The 20503-nt window shown below is 38.0% G+C and overlaps 1 protein-coding gene across 1 annotated transcript in view; it reads left to right on the forward strand.

The window, feature by feature from the left end:
* Positions 1–1540: 1540 nt before the first annotated feature.
* Positions 1541–20503, forward strand: part of TEX9 (testis expressed 9) — a gene marked incomplete at both ends in the record, with an annotated part of 49277 nt that continues 30314 nt past the window's right edge. The window contains 6 exons of the mRNA XM_084239659.1: positions 1541–1567; positions 1651–1742; positions 10754–10817; positions 13164–13240; positions 18093–18138; positions 18886–18971. Coding sequence (XP_084095785.1) covers positions 1541–1567; positions 1651–1742; positions 10754–10817; positions 13164–13240; positions 18093–18138; positions 18886–18971 — 392 coding nt within the window. The remainder of the gene's footprint in view (positions 1568–1650; positions 1743–10753; positions 10818–13163; positions 13241–18092; positions 18139–18885; positions 18972–20503) is intronic.

The following is a 20503-nucleotide window of genomic DNA, read 5'->3' on the forward strand; positions in this document are numbered from 1 at the left end:
ATGAAAACAATTTGAAATTTTTGACTGTGTTCCAGGCATAATCCTAAGCACATATGCATTTATTCCTTATATTAACTTTATGAGACGGGCATTACTCTCACTTCCATTTCACCGATGTAGTAGTCTAGCTACAGAGTGATTTGCCCAAGATCACATAACTATAATAACAGGTAAGTGCACATAGGCCTTGCCCTTCTGCAGACTGACTTGAGAGGCTAAGCCCTTGACCATGTGTAGGGTAAGGTAAAAAGTATCAGGCTTTTCTGCCCTCCCGCCATCAGGATGGATGATGGATCCTTGCGGTCCTGAATGCATGCCTGATGGCGGGCACCTGGAATAGGGTGTGGGCATAGGTAGATGGGATTCACCTGGGCTGAGACTGGGCTTTTTAAGGATGGCGTCATGGAGACGCCAGCAGAAGCCGAGAAAGAAGCAGAGGAGTAGAGAAGCCAAGAACAAAGGGAAGCTGAGAGAAGAGAAGCAGAGAGAACGCCAGAGAGCCCAGATAGAGTATTTGCTGGGGCCTGGGAGGCCTGCCAGCCTCCCGGCCCCCCAGCACCCCTGCCTGCCATATGCCTGGTGAACCCCAATAAAAGACCTGCAAAAGTCACTGAGGGCTCCAGGACTCCTCCTTTACCCGGTCTGCTGGATCATAAAAAACCTGCACTGTGGTCTTCCTGCCTCTACACCATGCTGTAAATAAATGTAAGAAATCGGAACTTGAAATCCTACTGAATAATAAATTTTAAACAAAAACGGTGGGGTGGGATGGATCACTAAATTTGGAAAAGCACAACAGAGTTGGGGCTTGTAGTGTCAGGAAGGCATAGAGCTGGTTCTCTCTGGTCTGAGCAGACGGGTGAAGGAGGAGTCCTGGAGCCCTTGGTGGCTTTTCAGGTTTTTGTTGAGTTTACCCAGTTCACGGCAGGCAGGGGTTGGGGGGTGAGCGGGCTGTCCAGCCCCCCGCGAATCTTCACTCTTTCTGGGCTCTCCGGCATTCTCTCCTGGTCTCGCTCTTTGACTTGTTCTGGTCTCTCTTTCTCTCTGATCGCATCCCCGTGACACCACCCTTATAGGCCCAGTCTCAGCACAGGTGTATCCACTTAGGCATGCCCACAACCTACTCCAGGTGCCCGCCATCAGGCATGCATTGAGGACCGCAGGGATCCATCATCAATTCTCATGGCGGGAGGGCAGAAAAGCCTGACAATTATTTCAATCATTTACCCTCCGGGGCTTGACTAGCTTGCCTCCTAATGACTATTAGAAATGAACCTGCCTTTCTTGGTTGAAAGCCCTCCAAACCTCCTCTTAATCACCTTTAAGTCGACGCACCTCATTGGCTGCTTGGGTTGCTCTGGCAGTGCCTGGGCCGCGGACCTCTGCTGCGCCCACTTCCCAGCCGGCACCTTAAAACCACCCTCCGCCTTGAGCGCCAAAGGGGATCCAGGTACAGCCGCAGACTGGAGAGCACCTGAGATGCAGGAAGTCTCGCGAGACGTTGCGTCGTTGCCCCGGTAACAGCGTCGCATTACAAAAGATGGCGGGGAGAAGCTACAGACTCAGGGTTAGCTCCTCCCCAGACGCCTAGAGGGCCGCTAGGTTACCGGGACGCTGGACTTCGTGTCTGAAAGAATGTCCCTTTCACAGAGACGGAGCGTTTCGGGGACCCCGCCCCAGCCACGCGTTCAGCAGCCTGCGGTGCGTCGACGGGACCTCCTCGCCCAGGAGGAGGAATATAAGTAAGAAAGTCGGCAGTTCAGCCTTTTTTTTTCTTTCACCCACATAAGGCTGCTTATAAGTACTTTTCCTGGTCCCTGGACTTCTGTACCCTCATATTCTGCACTCCCCTCTCCCCTTTTTTCTTTCCCTTGAGTTCACCTGTGTCCTCCAAGGGCGAAATTTAATCCTAGTAAATATGTTTGCAAGATGCTACTAGGAGCTAGAAGGTTTTGGGTAGCAGAAATACCATGACTAGTTCAGTTTTTAGTTTCAGTGATTTTACTTAATTTCAAGTTCCTAGAGTTGCAGATGGAAATTTCTTAGAGGCTGGTTTCTGAATTTTCTTAGTGCACATTTGGAATTGCCGTCTTTATCCACGTTTGGTGGAGGTAAGGAGGCTTACCTTACCTGCTCTCAGTGTAATTACACTTATCCTGACCACACCTGCTTTCATTCTCAGAGCATTCCACTCTTCATTCCCCAGTTTTCACACTCCAGAGTAATATTTTTAATTTGATCAAGTCACTACTACTTTGCTTAAAATTTTCCTGTGGTTTCCTGTTGCACTTCAAAAATTTGTCAGTCCTGGCCTCTGCCTCTTGTTTGATCTTGTACCTTCTCCTTTTTGCCTCTTGGCCTCCAGTCTCAGCGACCTTTTAGTTCCTGTCATTCCTTGAATGCAGTCTCACAAGTCGTCTACCTGTAATGACAAAGTAGTCTTCCTTGACATGCTAAATAGGCTCCTGGTTATTTTATTGTCTTAACTTTTCTTTGGAATTAGTATACTTTGTTACAACATATTCATTTGTTAGCTTAAGTATTGTCTATTTCTTCCAATGCACAATAAGTTCACAAGATTGGAGACCCTACCTTTTATTTGCCATTGTATATAGTTTTACTTCCCCAAAATTATGTTTTAACAAGTCTTTTTAAAGTAGCTAATTTAGAAATTGCAAAACATCCTGGCAGTTCCTCAAATACATAGCATATGATATGTATTTAAAATTAAAGCACAGTTAAAGTAAAAATTGAAGTGTGCTGACTTTAGCATTTAGGACCTAGACACGTAGGACCATAATCAGCCTCCCTTTGATGAAATAGGCCCACTCTTCCAGTTTGAGAGTGCACTTAAAACAGTTTGTTGGGTACCCCCTGGTGGTGCAAGGAGTTAAGACTGCAGCACTATGAGGTTACCCACAGCCACTGCAGCATGAGTTGGATCCCTAGCCAGGTTGGTGACCCACATGGGGCAGCAGACCTCTCCTGTCTTGCCCACTGCTGCCCTCAGCAGTGTATTTCAGTCAGTCTGCCTGTTCTGCTCCCCACTCTGTCTCTGGTGAATCCTCTCACCCCCACACCTCTGGCCGGTATCCCAGTTCTTGTATGCATAAATAAGTCTTAAAAAAAAAAGTTTGTTGTCCACATACAGTTGAGTCAGCTGTGCTTAATACAAAGTAGTTATTTTCATTACCATCACCAGATAGCACTAAATAACTGCATTGATTGAGTTAATTAGTTTAGATCTTCAAGGGTGTATTTTTCACCTGGATCTGCTGTGTGGCGAGGAATATGGTCCTGCTTAAAAGTCAGCTACAGGAGCTTTTCTGTTGTAGCAGAAGTTGTTTTGTGGCAAAGGTGCCTAGTTGTTACTTATTCTGTTATCTGTACTGTGAGTGTGCAAATCTGCTTTGTATGAAGCTGTTTGTTCACCATGCAGAAGTTTCTCACAGGCAAGAATGAGTTTATTAGACTATTTTGCCACGTATATTGGTATTAAGCATTTTGGGATGTCTTTTCAATCTTCAGAACATAATACTTTTCTGCAACCTCAGTCCAGAATCTCCTACAATCAGTTCATGTCAAATAATTGAAAGAAATATAATCACTGAGAAGACTAAGGAATATGCTTATCATTCCAGTCAATAGATTTTTCAAGCTTTATGCCTGTTATATAACCAGAGAACTAAATAATAAAGATTATGTGACATGTTTTAATTGGTCTTGATAACTGGTAGGAAAAACCTCTCTTGCCCTCTGCCAGCCCCTGCCCATAAATGCCAATCATCTTGGATTTATATAATTTGCAGAGAACTGATCTCTTTATGCTATTGAATCTTCCTTTCCACTAATAGGGTTGTAGTGCAGAATGGCACAGTGCAGGTTTCTGTGACCCAAGCAGACGGGTAAAGGAGAGTTCTGGAGCCCTCGGTGGCTTTTGCAGGCTTTTATTGGGATTTACCAGGTACATGGCAGGCTGGGACGCTGGGAGGCTGGCAGGCCTCCCAGCCCCCAGCAAGTCTTGACTCTTCCTGGGTTCTCTGGCATTCTCTCGTGGCCCCGTTCTCTTTCTTCTTCTGGTGGTTCTGTTCATCAGTATCCCGTGACGCTACCCTTATGAGCCCAGTCTCTCAGCCCAGGTGAACCCACCTACGTATGCCCACCTGCCTGATGGCAGGTGTCCGCCATCAGGCATGCATTTAATCTAATGGTGGGAGGGTGGAAAAGCCTGATACTTTACTTACCCTACAATGGTACATGTCCATTTTTGGTGTCCTTCATCAGAAATTTTGCATATTATATAAATTTTTCTTGCTATAATGAAATGACTTTTTTCCTCCTACATTTTCTAATTGGTTATTGGTTAGATGTGTAGGCACACCATTGATTTTTGTGTGTTGACCCTACACCTTTATATAGATCCAAGTGATCGGTTAATAGAACTCTTTTTCATTCATTATAGAGGCCCTTGGCCTTTGATTAAGGCAGATAGATATGAATTTTAAGTTTTGTCCCTTTATATTTTGTGATGCATTATTTATTTGGAATCTGGTTAGTATCCCTAGTACAATATGGAACAGAAAAAGTGATGGTGATTGTCTTTATCTTGGTTATGATTTTATGGAATCTGCTTTTAATGATTACATTTGAGGTTTGCCATATAGTTTTGGTAGATTCCTTTTATCAGGTTTAAGGATGTTATTTCCCATTCCTATTTTGTATGAAGGTTGTCTTACCAAAACTCCCCCGCCAAAATTAATTAGTTGATAAAATGGTTTTATGTACCCCTTGTTTAATGTTCTAACACACAAGTACATATCTTGTATATCTTTATAGACCATTTGATTTGATTGCTTTATGTGTCTTTAACAAGAGTAAGATCAATCTTACATTTTTTTCTAATGTTTTCCTTGTAATAACAACAGTGTTCTCCTAACCACACTAAATAAGCTGAATAGTTTTCCTTTTTGTTTTATTCTGTTCTTGGAAGCTTTTTGTAACCAAGGATCATCTGCCCTTTGATTAAAATGGTGAAACTGAGTCTGATGTGGCTTTTTGTTGAGGGAGTTATTTTCAATTTCTTTAATGATTACTATTTCCAGGATAAATTTTGGTTAGTTGATAGTTTTTCTAGCTCCTTTGTTCATTGCAGCACTATTTATAATAGCCACGTTATAGGAACAACCTAAATGTCCAGGGACCCGGGGACAGATGAGTAGATTAAAATGGTGTGTTTATATACAATGGAATACTACTCAACTATAGGGGGGAAAAAAAAAAGGGAACTCTTGCCATTTGTGACAACATGGATGGAACTGGAGAGGATGATGCTAAATGAAGTAAGTCAGAAGGAGAAAGACAAATACTGGATTGTGTCACTTTTAAGTGAAATACAGAGAAACAAAACCAAACCTGACTGTAGACTTGAGCTACAAGATGGGGAGGAGGAGAGGGATAAACAAAGTGTGGAGGTTTTGGTCACAGTGGCTTATGGTAAAGCCACTTACGGGTGGTGGGTGTTGTGCGGTGACATGCATCCTAGGAAATATGGTCCTATGCCTCTAAATAATATGCAATATTATACACCAATTTTACCTCAAGGCAACTTGAAAAATTTTCATTTGTCTTTATTCTTCCACAATCTTCTATTTGTGGTGGATTTTTTTTTAGTTTCACTTTTAATTTTATTTTTACAAAAACCATTAATTTTTATAAAGTTCTCTCCAGTTACAGCTTATCTATATTTCAGGGCCTGTTTTGATATATATATATATATTTTTATTCTTTTGTAATTTTGTTTTAAAGTTTGATTTTCATAGTGAATATTTAGGAATTTTGCTTTTAATTCTAAAGCATATGTTTCATTTTTTTAAAATCTATTGAACAGCGATCAAAGAATATGGTATTGATTTTTAAAATGTATTAAAATTATTTGTGATTAGGTAAATGGTCAATTTTTGTAAATATCCTTTGTGCTCTGTGATAGAAATAAACGCTTTTTGGTGACTAATCTGTTAGATTAAGCTAGTTAATTGTGTTCTCTGAGTCTTAAATTTTCCAGTCTTTTCTGAAAATTTTGTTACTTTGCATTTCAGAGATAGCTCAGTGAACATAGAATTGTAGATGATCAGTGTTTTCTCCTACAGTCTATTAAAGTACCATTTCATATCCATTGGACTCTAGCAATGCTGATATGCCATCTCCTAGTAGCTTTTTAGATAATAATACTATAAGGACTTTTTCTGTTTTTTACATAATTGCTTTGATAATTTAAATACTATTTGTCATTGAAGTTCTGCAGTTTCACTGTTGATGTGTACAGGTGTGTGGATTTGTTTTTCTAATTGTGCTTGAGATCCATATGTCCGGTTTTGGAAAGGTCTCATAATAATTATCTCTTCATAGTTTGACATTTTCTTATTCTAGTTCCTTCTGCACTTTGTTTTAGGTAGATATGCATGTGTTTTTATCATACATTCTGCTTTTTTGTATTTTTCCCCTTTTATCTGTAACACCTCATAGGTGATATTTGCATATCTGTCTTCTAATTCATTCCCTTTTCAGTTCATTCTATTCAATTTATTCACTGATTTTGAGCATTTAATTTCAGTGACTTTAAATTTTTGTAATTTCTATTTGTTCTTTAACAAATTCAGTGTTCTTTTGTAATAATGTCTGATTCTTGCCTAATGTTTTCTATTTTTGCTGCCCCCCCCCCATGCCCCAAAGTAAAATTTTGCTTTACTATCTCCACATTTTATGGTAGAGTTTGTTGTCTCTGCTGATTTTCCATGTTGATGACTTGTTTATGAATTTGTTACCTTTGTAAAGTCATCTTTAGTGGGATTTGCTTTCTTAGAGACTTCCATGTGCTCTAGAAGAGTAAATGTCCATTAGGGTGGTGGTTTTGCATTTAATTTTTCTAGTTTATCAGAGTTTTCACTGCTTCCTGGGAACTTTCTATCTTAGAGTTTTCACATAGGGTCTCTGCACCATCCAGGTAAGGTGAACTTGGGCTGCTGTCCTGCGTGCTCTGATTACTCACAAGTGAACAGTTTCCACCCATGGCTCTAGTTTGATTTCCCGTCACCTAAGGTTATGGGTAGGGTGTAGGCAGTCTGTTTCGCAGGTGTAGCCCTGCATGACTCCCACATGTGCATCAGTTTCTAACTGGTAAGCTGTTTTGGCTCCTGTTCTGTTTACTGCTCATTTTGAATGCTGTTTTATTTTTAGTGCCAGGGTATTTCCCTTGCCTGAGCTTGAGCTTAGTAATATTTCCTTCATTCCAATTTATTCAACATTTCCATGGGTTTAGAGGATAATAGACTTGTGAGTCATCCCAGTCTACTGTATTACCAGAAGCTTATATTTAGGTTTTCATGATTCTTGTTAGAGAAATGTGAAAAATCAGGTAGTAGCATTTTAAATGCAACTTTGTCTTATTAGATATTTATGAATTCCTCCTAAGATATAAAAATATTTCTTAAAACATTAGGCTGGGGGCCTCCCCGGCTGCGCAGCAGTTGAGCACTGGGTTGTGAAGCTGCCCGCAGCCTCGGCAGTGCTGGTTCCATCCCTGGCCACCGGGCGAGGGTCCCACATGACATGCAGACCTCTCCTGCCACCCGCTGTTCCCCCCAGCAGTGTACTTCGTCAGTCTGTCTGTTCTTCTCCCTGCTCTGGCTCTGGTGAATTCTCACCCTCCCGCACTTCTGACTGTACCCAGTGCTAGTATAAATAAATAAGTCAATCTTAAAAAAAAAAATAGGCTGTTTCAAGAAGGGATATGGTACTGTTGTCTTTTTTTTTCTTCTGGAAGTGGGACTTGTCATTTCTGAATTATATCTATGAAAAACAACAAAGATAATCTCAATTTTAAAATTGCTCAAAATATTTCCTTCAGATAACTTCAAAAAAGCCTAAATGTGACCTGTAAATAGAATATGTAAATGTGACCTTCAAAATGTGACCTGTAAATAGAATAAAAAAAACATGCTTTTGAAGATGTTTATTAGTCTTAGCCTTTAAAAGTAGAAAAGGGGCTTTAACAGTAGGAACAGTTCAGTACATTATGTTAATTACAACTCATTAGAATATTGGTAAATTAGCAATTTAAAGCACTAGTTATAAAGATTTTGAGATAAACAGATTCTGTATTACTAGGGGAAAACAGTAAAAATTGTATATACCCTATAATGAAAATTAGAAGGTAATGTAGAAGTAAAAATGATTGCATGATGTGGTAGGATTTTGACCAGTTTTTCCTTTGAAACAGTTTTCTTCAATGGTACTGCCATTCTTGTGGTCTTTTTAACATTATTATTACTATTATTAAACAGACTGAGTACATGGAAATGATGATGGGCAAGATTGAAAATGCGTGAATAACATATAATACCAAACATTAAGAAAATAAATGTAGGGCCTCCCTGGTGGCGCAGCGGTTGAGGGCTGGGTTGCGAAGCTGCTCGCAGCCTCTGCAGCGCCAGTTCGATCCCCGGCTGCTCCCCGGCCACCGGAGGAGGGTCCCACATGGCGCGCAGACCTCTCCTGCCGCCTGCTGCTCCCCTCAGCAGTGTACTTCGGTCCTTCTGCCTGCTCTGCTCCCCGCTCTGGCTCTGGTGAATTCTCTCACCCTCCCATGCTTCTAACTGTACCCAGTGCTTGTATGTATGTATGTATCAATCAATCAATAAATCTTTAAAAAAAAAAAAAAAAAGAAGTGTTATTATTGTAAATACCAGTCTGAGGTTAAGATACTTCATCAAAATTATGAAGTAAAATGTATAACCATATTTCAAATTCAAACAGGTTTGTCTGTTACCAGAACTCTTGGGTTTTTTTTAATACTTTCATTGATTTATTATAATAGGGTAACTACTAACACTGGCTTTTTTTGATTTATGCTGTTTGTATTTTAGAAGTATACAACACCTCTCTTCTAGTGCTGTTACCATAATGCTCACAGGACCAAAGTACCCACAGTGCACCACCATAGCCCATGATGCTCCCGCCCCACTTCTTTCCTTCCGCCTTGAATGTCTCAGTTCTGCAGTCTGCTTAGACCTTATCTGACCCTTTGTTTGGTTTCTCTATATTCCACATATGCAACACCATCCGGTATTAGCCTTCCGCCGTCTGACTTGTTTCAGTTAGCATAATCCCAGCTCCATCCGTGTTGCTGCATGTGGCATAAGTTTATTTTTTTTGATCACTGAGTAGTATTCCATTGTGAATATATAGCACATCTTGATCCACTGGTCTGCTTTGGGGTTCTTAGGTTGTTCCCATATCGTGGCTGCTGTAAATAGTGCTGCAATGAACATAGTATTGCAAGTTGCCCTTCAAATTCATTTATTTGTGTTCTTTGGGTAGATACTTAGAGTAGAATTGCTGGGTCATATGGTAGATCCATTTTTACTCTCTTGACAAATCTCCATATTGCTTTCCATTGGAGCTGAGCCCATCTTACCAACATTGTGAGTGTTCCTTTTTCTCTTCATCCTCACAGCACTTGGGGGTTTGGGTCTTTTTGATATGGGCCATTCTCACAGAAGTGAGATGATATCTCATTGCAGTTTTCATTTCTATTTCCCTAATGAGTGATGATGAGCATTTTTTCATATGCTTGTTGACCACCTGTATGTCTTGTTTTGAAAACTGCCTGTTTAGCTCTTATATCCATTTTTTGATTAGGTTATTTTCTTTTCTTTCTTTTTTTTTTTTTTTGAGATCTTTGATATTAGCCCCTTGTTAGATGTATGGTATACACATTTTTTTTTTTCACATTCACCTGGGTGTCTTTTTATCTTAGTTACAATTTCTTTTGCAATGCAGAAGCATTTTAAACTGGGTAGTCCCGGTTGTTTATGTTCTCTTTGTTTCCTTGCTGTTGGAGAAATATCTATGAAGGTATCATTGAAGGTTATGAAGTGTTTTGCTTATGTTTTCTTCTATGTGTTTTATGGTTTCAGATCTTACATCTTTATGTTTTATCAATATTGGTGTGGTGTGCAATATGGATCCAGCTTCATTCTTTTGCATATGGCTGTTCAGTTTTCCCTACATCATTGATCAAAAAGACTTTTCTTGCTCCAATGTATGTTTTTGGTTCTGTTATTGTAGATTGTCCATATAGGTGTGGATTTGTTTCTGGGGTCTCAGTTCTATTCCATTGGTCTGTTGGTATATTTGCAACCTTAATGGACAAGTAGTATTTCTATTCCTTGCTACATTCCAAACAGACTGGGAGAATTTTTTGAAGAGTGACAGGTGGAGGTCGACATCATCATCTTTATTTCTGATGAAGCTGATATTGAAGTATGTACTGAGATATGTACCACATTAGGTGTGCTCACTAAACCACAGATTTATATCCCTCCTTGCAGCAGCATTCTAGGCCAATCCAGGCCTTTCCTTCCCCATCTTGCCCCACTCATGATCCTAGTTAGAGTTGATCCCAGAAGATGGAGAGTGGAACTGTGTTGAACCCTTACTGATTATTCTACCCAAATAGGTCATTTCACCTGAAGTAAGGGCCAGAGAGAAGCCAAGAGTTAAACTGTCTGAGAGTCTACCACAAAGGAGTCATGGAAATTGGAAAATGTCCTAATGTTTGTTAATTTTAGAATAAAAATGTCACATCTGTGTTTTGGCATTTGTTGCTTAATATATTTGCTAATGTGTCATTGCTGAAAGTTAATTGCTTTTTTTGAGAATCTTCATATTCTAATAAATTATTTTCTGCTTTTAGGCGTTTAAATGCAGAATTGGAGGCAAAGACGGCTGATCTGGTTCGACAAGCTGAGGCAGTAATTGTAAGTAAATGTACAGTTTTAAGTAATGCCTTTTAAGTGCTAGCTTTTTAATGTTTTTGTATAGTCATTTATTTTTATTTTCTTACATCATTGTTCATTTTTGTACAGTAATAGGTTTCTCCCCTCAAATGTACTCCCCATAGTTTACCCGCTACTGTATCACCCATGAGCCATTGCCATAGTATTCTTTCCTGCTTTGACCCCCTTCCCGCCCCCTCTCTTGCTGTAGGCCTCAGATCTGTGATCAGCTTGCTAGTTTTGTCTTTTTCTTGACTTTTTGTTTGGTTTCTGTATATTCCATATGTAAGTGAGACTATCTGATATTTATCTTTTTCCTTCAAACTTAATTTGGCTAGCATAATCCCTTCCAGCTCCATCCATGTTGCAGCAAATGGCATGAGTTTGTCTTTTTTGATTGCTGAACAATATTCCACTGCGTAAATATGCCACGACTTTTTTTGATCTGTTCACCTATTCTGGGGCATTTGGGTTGTTTCCATTATCTCAGCCATTGTAAATTGTACTGCAATAAACATAGGAGTGCAGGTTTCCTTTCAAATTAGTTTTTTTTGTGTGTGTGTACTTTGAGTAGATTCCTAGGAATGGAATGGCTGGAACTATGGTAGATCCATTTTTAGTGTTCTCAGGAACCTCCACACAGCTTTCTGTAGTGGCTGGACCAGTTTGCATTCCCAGTAGCAGTGTAAGAGGGTTCCTTTATCTCCACATCCTCTCTAGCATTTGTTTCTAGCTTGCTTATGTGGTCCATTCTCACTAGTGAAGTGGTTTCTCATTGTGGTTTTCACTTGCATTTTCCTGGTTAATTTGTACTCTGGTGGGAGTTTGTTTCTTTTTTTTTTCCTCTTTTATTTTATGTATTTTTTACATCATTTTTCATTTTTGCACAATGTGTGCATTTTCATCTTGGTATAGTCCCCATACAATTCCCACCCTGCTTATTTTGACCGTAATCCCTCCTATTCCCTCCCCCTCTCCACCCCCCCCCGCCCCGCCTCATAGTGTGTCTCTGGTTTATAGTTGCTTGTTGATTTTGATTTTTACTTTATTATAATTAGTCTTTTTCCTGGTCCCTTATTTAGGTTTTCTAAATTCCTGCTATGAGTGAGATCATTGGTATTTTTCTTTTTCTTTCTGGCTTATTTCGCTGAGCATGATCCCTTCCAGCTCCATCCATGTTGCTGCAAATTGCATGAGTTTATCTTTTTTGACTGCTGAGTAATACTCCGTTGTGTATATGTGGAGTTTGTTTTTTAAACTTTTCAGTGGGATATAACTCAAATTCTTAGAGCTAGACCATAATCAGATTTAAAGTTAGGAAGAATGTAATGTAATTTCACTAGACTGCAGGCATTTTTGGCTTCATTTTGAGTACCAAATTGAAGGTTCCTACTTTAAGCACTCCTCTTTATGCATCAACATTCCCACTATTAATAAGATAAAGCAGCACTCCTTACAGGAATAGAGTGCTTTCAAATCTTTCAGTTCTCACTCTAACTTAATCATAATCATTTTTTCAAATCCACCTCTCCCTGGTCATGTAGTATGGAGTTGATGGGGATAGGGAATAATAGGTAATATATTTTATTTTAATTCTGGAATGAGAAATATATATAACATTGCAACTAATACATTTAGATAATGGTTACTAGTTTGCTAACTTGCATTTGTAATTAGATATTTTTATTTGTCTCTTAGACCTTGCCAGTATCTGAAGAATAGGAAAATATTTGAACAAAGAAACCCAATGTTATGGTAGAATGAGGGATTCATTATGTATTGTGCTCAGAGTCCCCTAATAAGGACCTTTTCTTTTTTCAAACAAGAGTGTAGCATAAAACTGGGATGAGCTGGGAAAAGGGGCGAGTAAGTACATCCTATCCCCACAGAAACTAAAGGATATACCTTTTGCCTTGTTGAATTTTTGTTTACTCACTTTCACTTCTTGTTAGATCTTTGCCAGAACCTTTTACTCGTAAGTGCTTCATTTTCAGCATCTTTCTGGTCTTAACATTCAAGCTTTGTCTAACTTGAGAAAAGTTTTTCTACCCATTAAACAGATATATTTTCATTTCTTGTGAGTCTAATTTGTTTTGAATGTTACACAAGATGGGAGATTCTAATATAATAGGGAAGCAGGGGTCAGATAAGATCATAAGAAGACATTTATACACTTACATTTTTCCTGAGAATTGACTTTCTTAACCCAGAATGAATGAAATGTGGAACTACATTGTTATAGACTTTTATTTTCATACCATAGGATGGAAACAGTTAAATATATTCTAGTTCTTTTTCTCTATATGTCTTCTTTATTCATTTTACTAGAGAGATCAGCAAGAGGTACACTCTAGGCCTACTTCCACACAAGTTAAATCATATGAAGATGATGATTACAGTTTAAGGTAAGTGACTTAATTTCTCAAACGCCATTTTTAAAATATATATACACACACACATATATATTTTTTACATCACTGTTTATCTTTTCTTGTCACTTGGGCTTTTGGAGCCATATCTAAGAATACAATGTTAAATCTAAAGTCATTGACATTTATCCATATGTTTTCATTTAAGGGGGTTTATAGTTTTAGCTTTTATATTTAGGTCTTAGAGTTAAGTTTTGTATCTAGTATAACATAGGCATGAACATTCTTCTGCATGTGGCTATCTTGTTGTCTGAACGCCATTTTTGATAAAACCATTCTTTTCCCATTGAATGGTTTTGGTTCCCTTGACAGAAATCAGCAGGCCAGAGTCTTGATGACCCTTTATAGAGTTAGCCACAAATATTGTGAGATAAAATAGAGAAAGTGCTTTATAGAGTTAGCCACAAATATTGTGAGATAAAATAGAGAAAGTGCTTTGACGAGCAAAGCCTATTAAAGAACAACCTCAAGACAAACGCCAGACTTCAGGTGCATTCTTCACAATCACTGACCAAATGTTTCAATGACTTAAGGTTTTCAGGGCAAGAATTACATAAGTGTCTGGAGGGCCTAGTGAATCTTTCCAGTTTGACAAACTCATGCAATTTGCAGCAACATGGATAGCGCTGGAAGGGATCATGCTCAGCAAAATAAGCCAGAAGGAAAAAGAAAAATACTGGATGGTCTCACTCACAGCAGGAATTTGGAAAACCTAAATAAGGGACCAGGAAAAAGACTAATTATAATAAAGTAAAAATCAAAATCAAGCAACTATAAATCAGACACACTATGTGGGGGCATGGTGTGGGGGGGGAGTAGGAGGGATTACAGTCAAAATAAGGGGGGTGGGAATTGTATGGGGACTATAACCAAGATGAAAATGCATACATTGTGCAAAAATGAAAAATGATGTAAGAAATATATAAAATATTTTTAAGAAATCACTCATGGCAAAGACCTGACTAAAGGTATAGCCTCTCCACAGAAGCCTGAAACTCAGAGTAAACCATTTTTATTTTTAAAAGGTTGGGGGAATGGGGAGAAAGAAGGCGGAGGAAGGGACAGAAGTGTTCAGGGTAAAGAAATAGAATTCTAAAAAAGTCTAATTTGGGGAAGAACTATGGGTATGCTAATGATACTTAAAACTGACTATAATCTAGTCGGTAGGAAACTCAGTTTTTGAGGGTTGTACCAGCAAAGAAACCTTTAGAGTAATGGACTGAAACTTGAAATTGTGACTGTAAAAAATTTTAAAAGAACTATGTAGTCCTCTCAGTTTTCTAAGATGAAGAAGCAGGCTATGAGAGTTGCACAGCTCTACGAGAGTATGTTTTTGAACATACCTGAGGACTTAGGAACTTAAAAGAAAAAAGAAAAAAGATGTGCTACTTAAGGGACAGCTTATTTGACTTAAAATGTTGGGACACTGTTCATTTTACCAAAAAATAACTTTTGCATTCTGAAGTGATTCAGCAATTTTCTGTAGTTATTTACTCAAGAAACATGAAGTATGTTCAAGCAGAAACCTATATGCAAATGTTTACAACAGCTTTATTCATAATTGCCAAAAAATTTAGACTAGCTCAAATATCCATCAAGGAGTAAATGGATGAGCAATTATGGTATATCCATGCAGAAGAATACTACTTGACAATAAAAAGCAATGAAATACTGATACAGCATCAAAGTGAGTGCTATGTATAAGAAACAACACTTAACAAATGTATATATTATGCAATTCCATTTATTTGACATTCTGAAAAGGTAAAATTATATGGACAGAAATCAGATTAGTGGTGGAGGATAATAATTATAAAGGGCACCAGGAAACTTTTTGGGATGATGGAAATATTCTCTATCTTGTTTTTGCAGTGTTTACATTACCATTTAAGTTTTTCAAATTATAGAACTAGATACCAAAAAGAATATTTTGCTACATGCAAATTATATTTCAAGAAATCTAGAAAAAAGAATTTTGAACACCATTAGCTACTGGTGGTATATAGTGGTGAGTAAACAGACAGGTACTGCTCCCAAGGAATTAATGCTTAGTGTGTTGCTTTTAATTTTTAAATAAAACAAATTCCATAAAAATGATTATCACTTTATTTGATACATACATATCTAATATGTGTGCATATACTATGCAATTATTTACTTTTATTATACGTAACACTGGTATTTTTTGGTATGTGATTTAACGGCTTTACATAATCTAAATTGTAGAATTTTAATAAGATTAGGCTTACCTTCTATCTAGTAAACTAAAATATAGAAATGATGGTAGCAACAGCTAATCCTAGATTCTGTTGAAGCGACAGACCAATTTCACAAGCATAAAAATAAATCTGTTGATTTTCTTCATTTACTAAATTTTTCGTAGGTGTAAAGTGGTGACACTTTTCTTTACCTAGGTCAGGTGGTCTTTTTTTAAATGCCACTGTTTAAACAGATGGCTTTTATCATGTGAAAGATGATAGCTTGGCTCTTAACTTGGGAACTGTTGAAAGATAGTTGTGTAAAGAGAATCCATTTTAACTTAGAACAGTGATAATTCACCTAAATGATTACAGTTAGGCAGTATATGTTGTTTTAGGTGTCCAACATCCATGTTCTCTGCCAAACAATATGGTAGGGAAGCCAGAACTTAATTTCTCAATTGTCTTGCATACTTATCCTTCAGCCTGCTAAAAGCGAGGTTTATGACACAAATCATTTCCGTCTTACTGCATTCAAACCTTTTATGGAGAGATTTTAAAAAGGTCAGAGTACTATGTTTAAGTTCATTACTTTGGGGAATAATATCACTCTGCCAAACCCGAGGGAGCAAGTCGAGGGGAAATGAAAGGTACAAAATGTAAGGAAATGACAAATATTATTTTGAAATGAAGGTGATCAAAGAGGATATGTAAATCTTGTAAAAAAAAAATTGGGGATATTTTCATGTCCTACATAAGAGGATTAAGCAACCTCTGAAATTTTAAAATATTTTAAGTCTTATTTTTTTCTTGCAACCATTCATAATTCTTATGAGGTTGTAGTTGATATTATCTATGTTAAGTATATGTTTGTGTCTAATATTGAGAAAAACCCCTATGCATTATTAGTTTAGTAGGTAGCATCTGATGTAATTTTGTTTTTATGTACTCCACTATGGTTAGTTTCTCAGGGGAGATGATAGTTTTCTATTTTTTTTTTCTTCATAGCAACAATATCTATTAATGTGGTAGGTTTTCAGAAATGCTTACACCTGTTTTTGTTGGGGATGATCTAGACAGTGGATCAGAGGTAGACAAAATTTTTCTGTAAAGAACCAGGTAGTACATATTTTTGGATTTGTGGGCTATATAGTCTTTTTTGCAACTCCTTGACTTTGCTGTTGTCCTGTAAAAGTCATTTAACCAGTGTATAAGTGAATGGATGTTGTAAGTTCAATCTGGGCCATAGTTTGCAGACCCCTATTTTATTTTTAATTTATGTATATTTTACATCATTGTTCATTTTTATTTATTTTTTTTAAAGATTTTTTTATTTATACAAGTACTGGGTACAGTCAGAAGCGCGGGGGGGGGGGGGTGAGAGAATTCACCAGAGCCAGAGCCAGGAACAGAACAGGCAGACGACAGAGGACACTGCTGAGGGGAGCAGTGGGTGTGGCAGGAGAGGTCTGCGTGCCATGTGGGACCCTCGCCAGCGATCTAACCGGCGCTGCAGAGGCTGAGGGCAGCTTCGCAGCCCAGCGCTCAACTGCTGTGCCACTGGGGAGGCCCATTGTTCATTTTTAAACAGTTTGCTTTCCCCCACCCCCACCCCCAATCAGGTGTAGTCCCCATAGAATTTCCTCCACCAGTTCACCCGTCCACCATCACCTCAGTCCCCTGTGTTCCCCCAGCCCCATCCCTACATGATGTCTCTGGTCTATAATTGTTTGTTTTTGTTTTGCTGTGTTTTGTATTGTTACTATTTTTTCCCCTGATGTCTTATTTGGTTTCCCTATATTCCTCCTATAAGTGAAACCATCCAATATTTTTCTTTTTCCTTCTGACTTATTTCACTGAGCATAATTCCTTCTAGCTCCATCCACGTTGCTGCAAATGGCATGAGTTTATCTTTTTTGATTGTTGAATAATATTCCATTGTGTATATGTACCACATCTTCTTGATCCAGTCATCTATTTTTGGGCATTTGGGTTGTTTCCAGATTTTGCCTATTATAAATAGTGTGCAGGCCCCTATTTTTACTTTGTTTTAAACTTCCAAATATTTTTGAAAACCTTGACATAGAATGAATTATATTTTAGATGTATTTATTCATACATTTAACAAGTATTAGTGCCAGTTTAAGGGTTTATATACCTAGCACTATGCAAAGTACTAGGTAGAGTAGTAAACCAGACAGATATAACTCCTCTCCTCATGGAGTTCACATTGTAATGGGGAAACAGACACTGAACAAGTATTAAAGTACATTAGATAAAGGATAACATTGAGTGGGCTCACAATGAAAAGTCCTGTTGTGAATCATTTTGTAAAATAGGTAATCCTTGTGTGTAGACAATACTCTTCTTTATGAGTTCCATTTGTTAAAATTTGTCCTGCATGTTCCTGCAAAACTATTGGTATTGTATCTTCTCGAAGGTAATTAAAGCACTTCTCTTGTTTGTGCCATGCATTTAAAATAAATTGGCATGTGCATAACTAAAATTATAGCAAGGCCTACTTCATAGCTTCTTAGCTGTATGTTTTCCTTTCAAATGTAATCACTGTTGGATTTTATTGTGTCTCAGCCTGATATGGTTAATGTATGAAGTTTATTTTTGGTCTGTAGAGGTCTATTGTCTGAAGAGACAGTTCATCTACATTCAGAAACAAAGGTATGAAATCACACTTTTTGTGAATGCAATTGTATTCTGTAGAATTTAGGTGATTTTTATATACTTAGACAAAACAGAAAGGGGATGTGAGTTATGGAAATAGAATATAAACCTTAATACACAGAAGAAATGACTTCATGAAATATTGTTTGTAAAAGAAATTGAATAATTTTTGTCTTTATTCACTGAAAAATTTAGAGGTACATTGGAAAAAAAATCTAAGTGAAGTTTGTAACCTAAGGAATTTTAATTTTCTCTTTAAGTACAGATTGGCTATGTAGAAGATCTGACTAAGAAAGGCACTCATACAAAGAACTTTTATTCATTAATTTTAAATATTTAGAGTGTTTAGATCACTGTTCCAGGTGCTGCTGGACTTACTAGGATCTACAAGTTTCCCATCTGTGAGAATCTAGGCCGAGGGACCAGTTTAAGTAAAAGCTTGTCTGGGGAATTATCAGTGCAAGTTAAATACTATGAGTCAGAACATCCAGTTTAATTTCCTCCGGCAAGATGAATATTCTTATCTATGGGACTCATTTTCTTTATCTTTGAATCTCTTAGTCATAGTGATATTTAGGTCTTTTCCAGGTATACAGTTCTGGGGTTCTTTAAAATACAATTGATTAATTCTATGAGCATAGCAATTCTTTTATGTAGAAAACTAGCAGTTCTGTGTGTTACAAAAGTGTTTCCTTTGGCAAATGATTAGAATCTAATCAATATTTTAAATTTTTCTTCATGAAGTCAAAGACCAAAAAAAACACTGATCTAGTAAATAAGGTTCAAAACAAACTACACTCTGCAAATAAAGGAAGGAAAACAAATTCAAGGTACAGTACACTTTTAAAAGTATTACTTTCATTTTTTAGTTGTATAATTCATAGTATCATCATTAACTACCGAACTCTATTTCTCCAAATCTTTTTAAACCCCAAATTCATAAAACTATACTGTATATATTTTACTAACATTCAATAATTTAAAATATTTTCTACTCAGAAGTGTCTTATTGTAGTTAATGAACATTTTTTTGTTTTTTAAAGCAAAATTGCCATATTTGAAATTTTTTAAATATTATTAGTGAGATGTTTTCTTAGAACTAAGACCACTACTTAGGTATCTTTCTCTGCCTAATTTTCTCAAATAGATTAAATTGTCTTTTACTTTTTGAGTTTATAACAGAGTGCCATACATTATTGAGTCTATTTAGATACAGATGATTATTTGACCTGCTCAAAATAAAGACTACAGTACCATTATAATTTATTTTCCATTGTTTCTTGGTGAAAAATAAGGCATAAAAAGGGGACCCAAGAGGTTCTCGAGTATAGATTTCCAGAAAAGGAGGGTCACACTTGCAGTGGGTAATGCCAGCCAGTTTCTTATTCACAGTAAGTTATTAGATTTGTAGGCCTACCACTTGTCCAAATAAATAATTACACACAGGGGACCTCCCTGGTGGCGCAAGGGCTTAAGGCACAGCACTGTGAAGCTGTCCACAGCCACTGCAGCTTGAGTTCAATCCCTACCCAGGGAGATACCCACATGGCGCAGCAGACCTCTCTTGACTCACCCACTTCTCCCCTCAGCAATGTATTTCAGTCAATCTGCCTGTTCTGTTCCCTACTGTCTCTGGTGAATCCTCTCCCCACATCTCTGGCCTGTACCCCAGTTCTTTTTTTCTTTTAAGTTTTTTTTTTAAAGATTTATTTATACAAGAACTAGGATACAGGCCAGGTGCGTGGGAGGGTCAGAGGATTCACCAGAGACAACAGGGAACAGAACAGGCAGACTGACAAAATACACTAAGGGGAACAGCGGGCACGACAAGAGAGGTCTGCTGCGCCATGTGGGACCCTCACCGGCTGGCAGGGATCGAACTGGTGCTGCAGAGGCTGCGGACAGCTTCACAGCGTGGTGCTCAACCGCCTGTGCCACCGGGGGAGGCCCTGTACCCCAGTTCTTGTATGCATAAATAAATAAATCTTTTTAAAAAAATTAAGACTTTTAGAACCATAAACTTGATGTATTAGGCATCACCCACTTTTCAGTGCCTTTAGAAGTGACTTGTATTTCATATTTCTTCCATTAACTTATTAAACAATAAAAATTCAACTTTTTGGTTAGCTTTCATCCTGGTTAGAATGTATTTCTTTAGGTAGAAAAAATTTTTTGCTATTGAGCTAATAACTTTTGACTCTAATTCTTTTTCAAGAGTTCACTTTTTTTGGGCCTCCCCAGTGGCGCAGCTGTTGAGCGCTGGGTTGTGAAGCTGCCAGCAGCCTCTGCAGCGCTAGTTCGATCCCCAGCTGCTCTCCGGCCACTGGAGGAGGGTCCCACATGGCGCGCAGATCTCTCCTGC

The sequence above is a fragment of the Talpa europaea genome (assembly GCF_964194135.1).
Source record: "Talpa europaea genome assembly, chromosome: 8".
In the NCBI taxonomy this organism is placed as follows: domain Eukaryota; kingdom Metazoa; phylum Chordata; class Mammalia; order Eulipotyphla; family Talpidae; genus Talpa; species Talpa europaea.